General features: G+C 38.5%; 1 protein-coding gene across 2 annotated transcripts in view; it reads right to left on the reverse strand.

The window, feature by feature from the left end:
- The window catches only part of FMN1 (formin 1), a 425,289-nt gene that overhangs the window by 251,692 nt on the left and 157,159 nt on the right, over positions 1–16,438 (reverse strand). For both annotated transcript variants that reach the window (XM_057542902.1, XM_057542903.1), the window contains one exon: positions 12,182–12,243. In XM_057542902.1, coding sequence (XP_057398885.1) covers positions 12,182–12,243 — 62 coding nt within the window. The remainder of the gene's footprint in view (positions 1–12,181; positions 12,244–16,438) is intronic.

Genomic DNA, 16,438 nt, shown 5'->3' on the forward strand with positions numbered 1-16,438 from the left:
ACTCATTTAAGGCAATCAGAACATCTGAGACTTGAGAATTCTCTTAGCTGAGATCTAAGATCAGAAATTTGCGAATTCCATTGAAAGGAGATAATTTTAAAATGCTAACACTGCATAGTCTTCCCCTTCATTAGCCTCTGGGTAATATGAGGGACTTAGTTTACGCTGCCTGTTATTCAGCCTTTATTGTACATTCTGTTCTTTTAACCAAACAGTAAATCCTCTGAGAACATAATCCATGTGGGGATTAAACAAAATAATCTAGGGTATGTGCTAAGTAGAATATCTGGCATATAGTAATATGCAATAGTGTTAGCTGCTATTATTAAGTGATGGTTTGTTTGATTTTTTAAATAAATTTACTTATTTATTTATGGCTGTGTTGGGTCTTCATTGCTGCACACAGGCTTTCTCTAGTTGCGGCGAGCAGGGGCTACTCTTCGTTGCGGTGCACAGGCTTCTCATTACGGTGGCTTCGCTTGTTGCGTAGCACAGGCTCTAGAAGAGCGGGCTTCAGTAGTTGTGGCACGTGGGCTCAGCAGTTGTGGCTCGCGGGCTCTAGAGCACAGGCTCAGTAGTTGTGGCGCACGGGCTTAGTTGCTCCGCAGCATGTGGGATCTTCCCGGACCAGGGCTCGCACCCGTTGTCCCCTGCATTGGCAGGTGGATTCTTAACCACTGCGCCACCAGGGAAGTCCCCTTAAGTGATGTTTTATCTCTAGCACATTTCATATTTGCCAGTGCTCAATGAGTATTTATTATAAAAAAGATAAACTATAAAAAGCAGAGTTATATATATATATAAAATATATTTTAAGGAGTTTATCTTTAGAGCAAGAACAATTTTGAAATGCAATACCTTATAGCAGAGACTTGGGGGGCCCTAACTCTTGGGGTGCTTTCACATATTCAGATATTTCTTTCATAAAATCATGGCAGCAGCAATATTTCCTTTAACAGGCAGTAATGGAAACTAGAGCATCACACTTATATCACAAAAATATTAAAAGCAATGCTCTTTGGAACGTTAGGTATAACATTAATCACAGAATTTATTTATTTATATATATATATAGGTGCATGGTTTATATTGAGAAAACATTACTGCCAAAGAATACAAATCAACAGCCACTGGCTTAAAGTGAACTTAACATGCTGCTCCTCAGAACAAATAGTTATTTGTCAGTCATCTACCACTGCCATTGTACCTCCAGTCCCATACTTAGCTATCGCAACAGTTGCAATCAGCATCATATCAACCAAGTTACAATGTCACCATTACCACAGTTTCAGATGAGAAACTGAAGCTCCGAAAGGTTTAGATCATTTAAGACCACACATCTAGTTGGTAATGGAGATAGGATTCAACCCAAGGAAGATTCCACGCCTGTGTTTCTACTCAGCTGTCCTGCCTAGGGTTGTGTTACATTTCATCCAATGAATGGTTAGTTGACTTCATTATGTGGGTTTATTTTTCAGCAATTTCTGCTGCTAAGGTCCATCGTTCTTAAGGCCTGATATTCAACCCAAGGAGAGATCAAAGGCAAGGGTCAGTCCAGAACCAAGGTCATGGTACAAATCCTCTCTAGGCAAGGACCTTCAAGGTGGAAGAACTTTCAGAGGCTCAGTGTAGAGGTTGAGTGCCACTTCATAGAGTTGGTGTAATAACTCATTTAATCCTCATACAAAAAGACTGGAACATTGTAAGTGCTCACTAAATATCAGCTATTATCACTCCTTCAATAGAAGCAGCTGTGGTGAAATGATCAAAGCACACACACACACACAAAGACATCATAAATTCACACTCTAGATTCCAAAGCCCACATGAGGCTGGACTTCTTAGAAGAAGCACAGGTGCCCATTTATCACATGTGGGCACATCCTACAAATAGGTGACAGCACAGGGAAGAGCCGCATCACCCGTGTGCGTAAGGGGTCAGTAATGCTGGAGCTCTGTTGGGGAAGATAGGTTTGAAAACAGCTGAGGAACTCCTATATTCAAATTGCAGAAATCAACGAAGTGAGTAGCTGGCAGGACGCAGAGAAGTTTTGCCACTGTATTTTCTTACTTAATTTATGGTCTCAGAAATTGATTTCTCTGAGATTCAGGTTTCAAATCTCTAAGATGAATACAGACAAATATCAAGATTATGGTGACAAATACTAGAGGCTCTTCCTCAAGCTGGGCTCAGGCCCAGCTACGAGAAATGCAATTCAGGTGCTCTTTTCTTCTATACTTAGGTAGGAAGAAGAGCTCGTCATTTCTGAACCCAGCGAAATAAGAGGTCTCTGCTGCTCTTTTTTCTTTCTTTATAAACATCACATAAATGTCTCCATTTTTTTGTTTTTTACCATATAAAGAGCTTGTACAGGATAAAAATAAGGGATGATCTGCAGAAGTCTTTGCCACAGGATGAGGGGAAGAGGGAAAAATGAAAAGTTAGGAAACCATTACACTAGAGAAAGTATGTCAAATCAGTTGACAAGTGGACAGTGGAAACAGAGTGGATTTAGAAACCAGACAGAGCTGGTTAGGAGATCTTGCCATTCCACTAGCCAGCTATGAAAACGCAGGACAGCACTTAACTTCTGAGCCTCACTTGATTAGAAATTATGTATAGAAAGCACCAAGTAGAGTGCCTGGCAGTGTGTACTTCATATTCAACAATGATGGTCATAACCATCTCCAATTAAGTCAGAAAGCAAAGCGTACTCAGCATTTAAACTCTGAAAATCAAACACAGTTTCTCCCTATTGCTTCCTAAAAATGTAGTAGGACACCAACCATACCCAAGTTTTTGCACGAAGAGCTATCGCTTGCTCACCCTTCCAACACAGCTGCCCTCTCTATTCCATCAATAGCCCTTTCAGGGAAGGACGGGAGAAAGAAAGAAAGGGAATAAGGAAGGAAGGAAGGAAGGAAAAAAGGAAGAGAAAAGAAATGTAAAAGCCCACAAAGGTCTAAAAGCTCAGAGGATGTTTGCTTGGTACGCATGAAACCATGGAGAAAAGAGGATGAGGACTTTCTTACTTAGCCTCTCCAAGCTCTATACCAGGGGTCACCAACGTGGATGTCTACAGGGCCTGGCAATCAACATCAGCAAGATAACAGGGAACGTGGGGAAGAGTTGTGGCAAATTAAGAGGACACGTGCTCGTTTAAATTGATTCAAGGGTGACTTTTTAAATGACATGATGATGAGCAAACTCACTCCTTTGGATTGTGTTTGATGACGCCATAAAGTTAAGAACTCTTTGGCTCTCCTACTGCTACCTCTAAAACAGCTTTCTACTGAAATACCTTGAGTCATGAAGAAATTTCTAGCAACGTCCAGTCATACTGCTCAGCAACTATTCATCATATTATGACTCATTGCCCAGCACTGCTGCAGGTAATGTGGGACCAGGGGACCTCAAAGACTTCTGGGTTGAGTTGAGGCAGACACACGGGCCCACTCTTCCCAGGCCAGAAATAATTGAACTTCAGAAGGAAATGTAGACTACCTAGTCCTGTACTCTTACTTTATGGGTAAAAAACCTATTACTCACCCAATGGTACACGACTGTACAAAACACACAGCATTATGAAGCAAGGCAGGACAAGTGTGGGGGAGAAGGAAGCACTCCCCACAGGCTCAATGTACTTCATTCACTTCCTCGTTTCTCATGAAGAGTCAAAAAAGCAAAAGCTTATACCAGAAACTAACACAACACTGTAAATCAACTATACTTCAATTTAAAAAAATTTTTTAAAAAGCAAAGGCCAACATTCAAAAAGTCACTGTTCCAACATCAGCCTGTCCCCTCAAGTCAAAAACTATTGAAAAAAAATAACCATCTGGGCCCACATGAGTGACTCAAGTTCAGAGTTTGAGACTCGGTGGGGTTTACAGCAGCACTATTCACAACAGCCAAAACATGGAAACAACCTAAATGTCCATCAACAGATGAACGGATAAAGAAGATGTGGTACATATATACAATGGAATACTACTCAGCCATGAAAAAGAACGAAATAATGTCATCTGCAACAACATGGATGCAACTAGAAATTATCACACTAAGTGAAGTAAGTCAGAAAAAGACAAATACCACTTGATATCACTTATATGTGGCATCTAAAATATGGCACATATGAACCTATCTACAAAACAGAAACAGACTCAACTCACAGACATAGAGATGAGACTTGTGCTTGCCAAGGGGGAGGCGGGTGGGAGAGGGATGGACTGGGAATTTGGGGTTGCAAACTAAATATTACATTTAGAATGGATAAACAACAAGGTCTTACTGTATAGCACAGGGAACTATATTCAATCTCCTGGGATACACCATAATGAAAAAGAATATTAAAAAAAAGAATGTGTGTGTGTGTGTGTCTGTGTGTGTGTGTGTCTGTGTCTGTGTAAAACTGAGTCACTTTGCTGTACAGCAGAGATTGGCACAACATGGTAAATCAACTATACCTCAATTAAAAAAAAAAAAGACTCAGTGGGGATGTTTGGAGCCCATGGCCTCTGAAGGAGGTAAACAAAGCCGGCATCAGCCTCAATGATACAAATGAAAGTAAAGCACACACTCTTCATTCTACAACCAGTTTCCCTCTATTGGCAAATGCAGCTTGAAAAAATAATGGAATTATATGGGGCAAGACAGCATCTTGAAGGCTGAGACAAAGGGCTCCTGGGCTAAGTCAGCTAGGGAATTAATTGCTTTGTGTTTTCCATCAAAGTTCAACTCCAAATATATCTGCAAGCTTCTAGGTAGCCAGGGGCCCAAGAGGCACCTCAACACCAGCAAACCAGCAAATCTACTAAACTCCTAACATTGCACGGTATATACACAATGAAACAACAAATTAAAATATTTCCCAACACTTTGTCTTCTTTCCTGGCATCTCAGTAATGAAATATCAGCACTTAGGGGAATACCAAAAGGGTTTAATGAAATCATCATATTTCATATTTGCAAAAGTTTTGTTTATCGATCTACAAATTACTCCCCTTCCCTCAAAGTATTCTCCATAAATTAATAGATTTAAATGTGCTGTGTTGATAACAAAGAACATAACAGATGGGAAAGGTTCAGGATGTACGTGTCTTTATAAATTTAGCTGTATCAGCTCAAGTTTGTACTCAATTTTGTTTCAACAGCAGTGTGTTTACTATTAGAAATGGACCAGTGGGGTGGGTTGGAGAGAGAAAAGTAAGGAAGTCTACAAGTTCCTCTTAGTGGAGGCCAACATACCATTTGGTTCTCTGGGGGCCCACGAGGTAGAATGCAAGTTAATTTCTAGTTTGGCGCCCATCCCTGGATCATTTCACAGTAGGAGTTACCAGATTAGAAATGTGCCTGTGTTGCACAATGAGCAGGGGCCTGCCAGAGGCCATTGCTCAGTCAAGTTTCCCCTTAGTGAAGGACTGTGCCTGTGATGAATGGGGTAAATAGAAAAGGTTCCCGTAAAGGAAATGTGACTGTTGGCTAGTTCTTTTTCTTCTGTCCCACAACCCAAAGAACATTATTTAAAAACAGATAAAACAATGTGTCATTTCCATGGCACTGACTTCCAAACTGCTGAAAGTGCTGGTCAAAAACAATATTCTTAAATTATCCAAGCTCCTCAAAAGCCAGATGTGGGGCATGCATTGTTTTTTTTCAACTTTCAAAATTGAGGAAGTCGAGAGCCAAAGAAGTCCTACCCATCCCTCATGCTTTTCTCCCGTCAGAAAGAAGAACTGGCCCTCCTACAGAAGCTGCATTTACCATTCTGAGAGCTGCATCCCCTCACTGACTCAGGCATCCTAATCAGCACTGGGAAGCTCGAGGGCAGAGTGTCACTGAACACCCGAACAGTGTCCCACGGCAGCAAGCAGAGCTGAGAAGAGACACCCGGGTTAGAAAGGGGAACCTCCGGAAGAAGCTAAAAGGAAAACGGGGGAGGGGGGTGTAAATAACAGGGCTTTGGAGACTCTGAGTTACATAACCCTAAGGCTGAAAGGACACTGTGGTGGACAAATTGAAATTTTTTAAAAAGTATGCTTGGGCCAATAATAAAAATTCAAAGGTACTATTAGTATATGGCCTGGTCCGTCCCTCATTTTATAAATTAGGAAACTGAGTCCAAAACTTTGCCTGAAGTTCACATTGTTCTTCGTCCCCAAAGTAAGACCTCACTCCAGACCTTCTGTTTCTAGATCCAACATTCTTTCCATTAATGTTGCATTGATTAATAGAAAGAGCATCGGCTTCAAAGTCAGACAGATCTAGGTGGATTCAAATTCAGGTTCCCCCACTAACTAGTCTAGGACTTCTGACAATTCATGGTCTCTGGGAGACTCAGGTTTTGTCATCTATAAAATGGGGACAAATCTATTACTTTGCTTATATTTCTACATTTACTCTTTATGATACAAACACCAAATGCATAGAACAAAGGTGGGCACACAGTGAGGATTTGATTACATTTAGGTGCTAATGTTTTTGAGTCATAGGTTGTTAGATATTTCAAAGAAATATCTATGCATCATCTATGTGCCAAGCACTTTGCTGGGTACTTTCAAAGACAGAAAAAAAAAACTGCTCCCCCCAGGTGCCTACAATCAGATTAATAAGCAGGACCTTGATAGCATGAAAAGGTGATGAGACCACTCAAAGGATTTAACTTGAACTCAGAATGTGCCTTGTACATTGAGACAAGATTATACGAATCAACATAGAGCAGTTCAGAAACATCAGTTACTTGGAGGAAAAAAAGAATTATGTGAGAAACAAGCTATACAGTCCTCCTTCCCTCCCTCCCTCCCTCCATTCTTCTCTATTCACGGTAAAGCTCTAACAGGGGAACAAGATATTTTTCAAATTTATTTGACCATGAAATACTTTTGTCAAGGAGCATTTCAGAGGCTCACCGTTCAGTAGAATGAGCTTTGGGAAAGCCCGGTTTAGAGCCCCTGATATAGAGCACAGACGCAGAAGAACAGCTGGAAGATCATGGAAAAGTCACCCTCAAAGAATAAGTCAAAGTCCCAGGGAAGTCCTTAACCAAAAGAGCCTGAGGACCACTCTAAACTCAAGCTGCCTAATTACAAGGAGACCTGTGCAGGGCAAAAGGAATGAGAAATAGTATTTACTGAGCATGTGTTGGTAACCGGGTATACGTCATATTGAACAATCCTAGAAGGGAGGCATCATCAAATTATCATAATTCTTAAATTTTTTTTTAAATTGAGCTATAGTTGATATACAATATTTTATAAGTTACAGATGTACAACACAGTGATTCACAATTTTTAAAGGTTATACTCCATTTATAGTTATTATAAAATATTGGTTATATTCCCTGTGCTGTACTATATACCCTTGTAGCTTATTTATTTATTTATATTTTTTTAGCATATAAAATTGAATTATTTATATAGATTATATTGCTTTATTGAGGTTTTTTTGGATTATAAAACGAGTACATATGCATGTTGAAAATTCAAGGAATTCAGAACTGCCTAACTAACAAAGAAAAAAATCCTAACCTGGCAACCACTGTAAACATTATGGGAAATAAAATTTTCAAATCACTATCTATGAGCCCACACAGGCGCACACACACAATTTTTATGATAGGAATCATACCGCTAATAGGCAACTTGATTTTTTTTACTCAATAATGTTTAATCTACCTTAAATATCAGTACTACATTCTACAGTGTAATGAGCATGTTTTTTTTTTTTAACATCTTTATTGGAGTATAATTGCTTTACAATGGTGTGTTAATTTCTGTTTTATAACAAAGTGAATCAGCTATACGTATACATATATCCCCATATCTCCTCCCTCTTGTGTCTCCCTCCCACCCTCCCTATTCCATCCCTCTAGGTGGTCACAAAGCACTGAGCTGATCTCCCTGTGCTATGTGGCTGCTTCCCACTAGCTTATTCATTTTATACATAATAGTTTGTACCTCTTAATCCCTTACCCATATTGCCCCTCCCCCCTTCCCTTTCCCCACTAGTAACCACTAGTTTGTTCTCTATATCAGTGAGTCTATTTTGTTAGATTCACTAGCTTGTCTTATTTTTTTAGATTCCACATATAAATGATATCATACAGTAATTGTCTTTCTCTGTCTGACTTATTTCACTTAGCATAACACCCTCTAAGTCCAGCCATGTTGTTGCAAATGGCCAAATTTCATTATTTTCTATGGCTGAGTAGTATTCCACTGTATGTATATGTGCATATGTGTGTGTGTGTGTGTGTGTGTGTGTGTGTGTGTGTGTATGTGTATATATATATATATATATATATATATATATATATATCACATCATCTTTATCCATTCATCTGTTGATGGACAGTTAGGTTGCTTCCATATCTTGGTAATTGTAAACAATGCTGCTATGTATAGTGGGGTGCATGTCTTTTTGAATTAGTGTTTTTGTTTTTTTCAGATATACACCCAGGAGTGGAACTGCTGGGTCATATGGCAGTTCTGTATTTAGTTTTTTGAGAAACCTCCAAAGGTTTGGAGGTTTGGAGAAAATGGAGGGTTCCATTTTCTCCACATCCTTGCCAACATTTGTTATTTGTGCATCAATATGATTATTATTGCACAAATGCTGAAACTGAGAGAAGTCCCAGAGACGTTGATTAATTTCCTAATGTCACAGTGCAAGGAGTTGAACTGAATCCTGACTCAAAAACCTGAGTTCTTTCATACTCTCGTCACACATAAAATAGTATCACACCTGGTTCTCTGACTACGATAAGACAAAGATCAACTATGTAGAGAAAGATTTTGCACAAGAGCTGTGATAGTGACTGTCAAACCTTGCTCCTAGACAATCCTGAAGGAAAAACTCTGCATTTATACCGTGGTAGAATGTTTTATCACATGCCTTAAAAGGGCAGGTGTGAACTATGTTTCTACCCAATGGCCATGAACTTGTTATGCAATGGCTACCACAAGCAAAAATTTCTCAAATAAGTATCTGTAAATGTAAGGTGCCACTTTTTCAAAAATAAAATTAGTAACACAGAATTACTCAAAACTGAAAACTGAACTAGATGATACTGAATATCATGAAGCGATCATATACTCTCTAAGGCAGAGTTTGCTAAATAAAGGGCATACTGGGCAAAATTTAAGAATTTTGCTGGTTATAATCATAAATGACATGAAATAGTCAAGCCATGGAAAATGTCTGACCTGCAACCACTCTCCTGCTGGAGCTTTCAGTAGAAAAGTCAGCCAAGTGCTTTGAGTTGAAGGTATATATAAATTGATGGAATTTGGAAATGGATTCATTCAAGTTATCAATAATTTTTTGCTTTTGAACTACAGGGAGACTATGTATCTAAGTTGCTAAACGTTTTGAAAAGCTGGTCCCAAGACCAAACGCTTTCTAGAGCGCAGCCTTCCACAAATGTGGGCTACAGAGCATGCATGAGATTAAAACTCCAGACTCCCCACTTACAAGCCTTGGGACTCTGGGCTGAATGTTTCAACTTCCAATCAAATCACTTAAAGTGGTAAGGATTCCATTTTCCCGGTGGGGGAATTGAACAATTAAATGACTTCCCTACAAACCTATGGTCTAAAACAGAATAGCAAACTGAGTTTAGGTTCTCTGTTGAACCACGCTGTTTCTTTAAAGTCTATGAAAACAGTCTCAAAAAACTAAATGTCATACATATCAAATCTTGTATATGGCAATAGAATGGATCACTTTTCTTGTATCCTTTAAGCATGGAATCTTTCTTATTCTAGAAAAGCATTTTGAAGAAGTCCTGAAACACGTCTGACTTCTCCATGACCTGTTAAGTGGAGAAAGAAAATCTAACAGGCAATGAAGGATTGCAAGTGGAAATCCACATAAAGAAATGAGTAAGGAAACAGCTGCTCACCAATTATCTTTAACCAGTCCTGTGACAGGAGATGTGACTTTGTGACTTTGTGGAATAAAACAGGTGCAGATGGTATTATTCAGCGAGTACCCCAAGAGTACAGCCAGGCTGGGTTGTTGTTTTACAAATCTGTGTCTGTTCTGACTGGCTGGTATTGCTACCCACCTAGTTATTTTCTACATCTCCCAGAGAACAGGGATTCATGACAGCATAAAGGAGCCAGGCAGGGAAAACGGCCCACAATGGGGACAGTGGCAAACTAGAGAACACGTGTCCTGGTTGAAGTGACGTCTGCTCCTTAACCCCAGCAGGTTAAAGTCATACAGGAAAATAAGCCCAACATTGCCAGCTTTTCCAATTGTTTTTTAGAAGCAGCTAGAAATCTCTCCATATTTGAAACTATTCCTAATTGAATCTTTAAAATTCTCTGTTTGCCAACAAGACACTTCTCTAGGTCAGATGAGGAATAAGAGTTGCCAGTTTCCTATCGAGAGCTGTCAGACTGCTGGACTAGTTCCCAGCTACAGTTCAGCGTACAGATGGGGTACACTGCGCCCCCATCTGTACGCTGATGGCAATAGCGTGCCATTGCCACAGGGTTTCAGCAACTTGGTATCAATCATCAATATGGGACTTTTTTTTTTTTTAGTTTACTAACAGCACTACAAGAACATAATTATTTCAGAGATACTTAAAACTGAAGGTATAATTAGGAACATTTTTTTTAACGTTTACTACTGTCAATCATATCTTGGTCTAACCTTTATTTTAAGTGGAGATCATGATCCCAATACACTTTTTCCCCTTCCATTTACTCTTCTCTTCCCCTTCTCCAACCTTCTCCTAGTTTGAGATGTGAGATCATGGGACTTTTGTGGAGATGAAAAGACATGAAATAATGCACAGAACATGCCTAGAAAAATGCCCAGCACAAAGGAAGAACCCAGAGATTGTAAGTACCTGTGGTTCCTGTGAATATTATTTAGCTGTCAAAGTCCTCCCAGGGCTGGTCTACAACTTGAGGAAGGTAGTGTTAACTCTTATAGCTGAGCTGTTAAAAAAACTTTTCACAGAATCACTTCTGTACCACCCTCTTTAGCAATCTGCCTCTTAAATTAATCCCTACTTCAGCTTCTCCGAGACAGCTGAGAATCTTTTACACACCAGAACAAAGGAAAAAAGCGAGGTCTCTGTAGAACGTTTGGCAACAAAGGAGATAAGGGCCTCCCCCTCTCTTTGTCCCCTAGGAGTCAGAGGTACTTTTCCACTTTTTTGTTTCTGTGTGCAATGGACTCATTCTCTCCTCCAAACTACTTAAACCAAGCTGGATAAGGGTGGCCTGTATTCATACCCCATATGACTTATTTAATGATCTTTTTGCTACCTGCAGTGACTTCATATACAATCCAGTACACCATCACAGTTATTTTTAAAAGGATATTATCACTTAATGGAAAGAAGACTATTTGATCCACAAACTCACTGACTTAGCATGTAATGAGTTAAGCACTATACAACTAACCAAGTTTGATTTGAATTGCACTAATATTCTCTCCTGAGATATGGGGGTCAACCCCAGCCATCAGTAAACTAGAAACAGTGCCTGATTCAATATTTAGTTATGTGAAATTAAGACTCTGAAACTTCCTGTTACAGGCACAGCAAGCAAATACCAAACATACGGGAATGATAATGAGTGGGACAAAGGAAATGATCCCTCAGACTTTCTGGGCTTCACAAAGGAGATCAAGTCAGCAACTTCCATGCACTCCCTGGGGATATGGAACGGCTGGCCCAGGACAACTCTTCCTCCTACTAAGGCCACTTCCTTAAGTGCTTTAATCTGCTTGACATCACATTGCAGACATATGCTAAGCGACAGACAGATACGAACACATGGCTGGGGAGGATGCCCAACAAAATAATTCGCACTGTGCACAGGAAACAATTTTTCAAAGCCTTCTTATAAACAGTAAAAGTCTAAATACTCTTATCTTCTTGCCTGCTTTCCAAATAAAACCATCATTTTCTCCAATCAAATCCTTTTCCCAAATGCATTTGTGGTATTTTTTTAAAAAAAAACAATAGGAATTGAATTCTATTAAAAATGGAGTTCAAGGCTTTCATCCCCAGGATAAACTCAAGGCCCGGTGGCAGGTGCAAGTTGCAGATGCTGTCTAGGTAAATATGTCAACAAAAGCAGAGTATTTACTTCAGCACATGAGAAAACCAAGTTATCAGTCTCAAATAACCAGTTCAGTAGAATCAAAGAGATATACCTGCAGGTTTTCAATTTCTTCTTTGTGCTCCCTCTTCAAGTGTAAAATAGCAGCTTGGTATTCTGTAAGATCACAAAAGAAGCCAATTACAAAGAAGCACAAAATTCAAGTGAATATCTCCAAGATTCCAGAGGCCCTCCTACAAGTCAACTGAGTAAATAAATACCATAGTTTGACATTAACCTGATAAGAGATAATGAAAACGGGGGCAAAACAGAGCAAGAAGCTCAGAATAGAAGGGAGATTTACTCCGATTTAGCAAATCCTGAATTATGAGATGTCCCAAATTAAGCAGATCAGATAGGGTTAAAAAAAAAAAAAAAAAAAAAAGGTATGATAAGTGTTCCAGATAAAGACCAGGTCCGGTGTTTGTCTTTAAGGAGGAGTTAAAGCCCCACAGAGAACAAATACAGTCATGTTAAGAGCAGACACACAGGAAATAAAAGAAAACTTCTCTATGTGAGATCACAGAACTTTATTTTTAACTGTTTCCAAAAGAAAAAAAAGAAATCTCCATTTGAATAAGCAAGCACCCAGGGCTGATTTTAATCTTTAGATCACTTCAGAAAGTCAAGACCATTTGTCATGTGGATGAGAGACTCTAGAGTGAGTTGAGGTTGAAAGGAGGACAAAAATAAATTTCTGGTCCAATTTTCGTCTAAGTCTAATAATGTTTATTCCAACAATAAGTCCTAAGTGTATACAGGAACTCCTGCCAACCACTAAAACTACCATCCCCCTGGCAAAGCATGAAGCACCCGGGACGACTTTATTTCCAGCAGGACAACTAAGAATGTGGGGTCGGTCACAGCACTGTACAGGCTGCAGAGAACCACAAAGCAAAACGCTAGAAGAAAAAATTGCTGTGGGATAAGTCGCCTTTTTTTTTTTTTTTAAAACACAAATGTGTTTGGGGCTGTGATTATGAGTAAGAAAGTCATTTAGATGTCATTTAAAAATGTATGAAAAGGCATGCTATTTCTTCAGATGGATTCCAGAAATTCAGGCATGAAAGTTTAGGTTTCAATTCAAAAGCCGATGACACACTACTATATATAAAATAGATAACTAATAAGAACCTACTGTATAGCACAGAGAACTTGTCTCAATACTCTGTAATGGCCTATGTGGGAAAAGAATCTAAAAAAGAGTGGATATATGTATAACTGATTCACTTTGCTGTACAGCAGAAACACAACACTGTAAATCAACTATATTCCAATAAAAATTTTTTTTAAAAAGTGGATGAGGAGAATCTTTGGGAAAGCTGTGAGAGACAGGAGTGTTGCTGTTGATAATTACAACTAGCCACACCACTACTCTGATGGGAAATGTGTTCCACTGAACTATGATCCCTCAGCAAGTTCTGTGGGTTCTACATCCAAACTCTACCTTCAATCAAACCACTTCTCACCAACCCCACAACCACCACTATGGTCCAAACCACCACCATCTTTTCCCTGGACCACTGCGCACCGCGGTAATATGCTTTCATTCCCACCACCACCATTAACTCATTCTCCTCACTGAAGCCTGAATGATCTATTAAAGGCATGAATTGGATCATGTCTCATTCCTGGCTTTCCACTTGGAGTAAAATCAAAACTCCTTGCTGCAGTCCATAAGGCCTTTCATGACCTTACACCTGCATACCTTCTACATGCCACCTTCCCCTCTCACTACATGCCAGGCACATTGGCTTTCTGGCTATTTCTTGAACTTGTCGAGTTTTCTACCTCAAAATCTTTACTAATATTGGGGACAATAATGATGGATTGCATTTACTGAGCACTTACTATATATCAGGCCTTATCTAAGTATTTCATATGTATTAACTCATCTTGTCCCCACAATAACCCTATGATGTAGGTGCATTATCCCCATTACAGATGAAGAAACTGATGCATGGAGAAGCAGCTTATCCAAGGAAGCTGAATAAGTTGCAGAGCTAAAATCATGCATAATTCAATGGGTGAATGTATAAATAAACTGTGGTATATCCACAGAATGCAATACTCCTCAGCAATAATAAGGAATGAACTATTGATACATCAACAAAGACGAATATCAAAGGCATTATGCAGAGTGAAGGAAGTCAGTCTCAGAAGGTTAACTCTTGTTTGACTTCATTTATATAACATTCTGGAAAAGGCAAAACCATAGGGATGAAGAACAGATAAGAGAAGCAGTGGCCAGAAGTTAGAGATGGGCCAGAAGATGGCCAGAAGTTAGCCAAAGTTAGAAGTTTGACTACAAAGGGGCAGCATACAAAGGAATTCTGAAGGTGATGTAACTATTCTCTGTCCTGATTATGGTGGTGGTTACATGAATCTATACGTCGGGTTAAAACTCAGAATCAGAATTTTCATACCAAAAAGAAAAAAGTTAACTCTATAGTATGTTCATTTTTAAATATTACAAGTATTTAACTTTTCAATGTTTTCCCTAAGAGATTCAGCATAACACAAGAATACCTGTTACTACCACTTCTATTCATTGTTTTCCTAAGGGCACTAGCAGATGCAGTAGGACAAGAAAAAAAGAAAAACACATGTGCATACACACATATTTTTATATATAATAAAGGAAAAAATAAAGCCATTATTCACTATGATTGTGTATTTAGAAAATTCCAAAAGATTCTGCAGATAAAATGTTAGAATTAATATGTGAGTTTAGTAGAGTTGCTGGATATTAAATCAGTATACAACAGTCCTGATATTAGCAACAGTTTAACAAAGAACACTTGACACAGTACTTCTAAAAGCATAAAGTACTTAGAACCTTACCAAAAATAGGTAAGACTTCATATGAGAAAATAGAAACACTATATTGAAATATATTACCAAGAAAGACACAGAAAGTGAGCAAGCCATGTTTTTGATAAGACTCAATATTGTAAAGATGTTTATTTTTCCAAATTGATCTACAGATTCAATGCAATCCCATTCAACATTTCTAAGGGTTTTTGTTTTGTTCAAACTTAAGGAGCTCATTCTAAAATGTTTATTGAAGCACGAACGTGCAAAAAGCCAGTAAGGGCCAAGAAACTCCAAGTAAATATCAAAGTAAGACAACTTGCCTTACCATCTAACAAGAATTACCTTTCCATATCACAACCTAATTAAGGTGGTGTGGTACTAAAAGAGGAACAACAGACAGACAAATAGACTAGAGAGCCCAGAAATATAACATAAATTTATGGTCACTAGATATGACAGAAGCAGCACAAAAGATCTTTCTTTAGAGTGAGAGTAGTCTTTTCAATAACTATTGGCTGGGAGAAGTGGATATTCACATGAAAACTGGATCCCAACTTTATACCATATAATGAGCTAAACTGTAGAAAATGGAACTGTAAGTATTTTATAAGATAACATAGCATAATATGTTTATAGCTTCAGGGCAGGAAGGAATTTAGGATTCAAAAAAGCATCCCATATAAAGGAAAAAAAACTAATAAACTTGACTGTATTAAAATTAAGAACTTCTTTTCATCAAAATATGCCATAAAGAGAGAGAAAAGACAAGCCACAGAGTGGGAGAATACACTTGGAACAAATAAAGATCTAGTATAAATATATGTAAATAGTTCCTAAAAAACTATGGAAAATGAAAAATAGACAAAAATGTCAATAGACACTCTAAAAAGAGGACATACAAGTAACAGATGAATTGAATGGTGCTCATTCTCAATAGTAATCAGGAATCAAGCTGGACAAAACTGACTGCTGGCGAAGATGTGGAGCAATGGAAACTCTCACACCCTTGCGGCAGGAGTGCAAACTGGCACAATCACTGTGGAAAATGTTTGACATTTTCTAATAAGATTGAAGATATTCATACCTCCTTACCCAACAATCCTAGTCCTAGGTACACAAATGAAAAAACTATACAAGGAAAGCAAATAATATTAACAAAAGTCGGGATAATGGTGGCATCCAGGAGAGCAGGAGTTGAGTTGGGCTATGATGGAACAAGCGTGTTCACTGAAAAACTATTCTTTAACCTCTACGCCTTCTATACCATTTTCTTTATGTACAACTAACATTAAAATATAAGAAAAAAGGTCACTCTGGTTATAATAATTTTCTCATTTATCATATAAAGAATATCATGTAGGCATAAGAGAGTCTCTAGATGGATCAAATAAGAATAAAACAATTTAGTAAGTGTGCGTCTTGTATACATATTGAGTCCCAACCTATATGATGATCAATATCTAAACCTTAATCAATTCCAAGTCTCTACAAAGTA

This window comes from Balaenoptera acutorostrata, chromosome 3, assembly GCF_949987535.1.
Source record: "Balaenoptera acutorostrata chromosome 3, mBalAcu1.1, whole genome shotgun sequence".
NCBI classification, from domain to species: Eukaryota; Metazoa; Chordata; class Mammalia; order Artiodactyla; family Balaenopteridae; genus Balaenoptera; species Balaenoptera acutorostrata.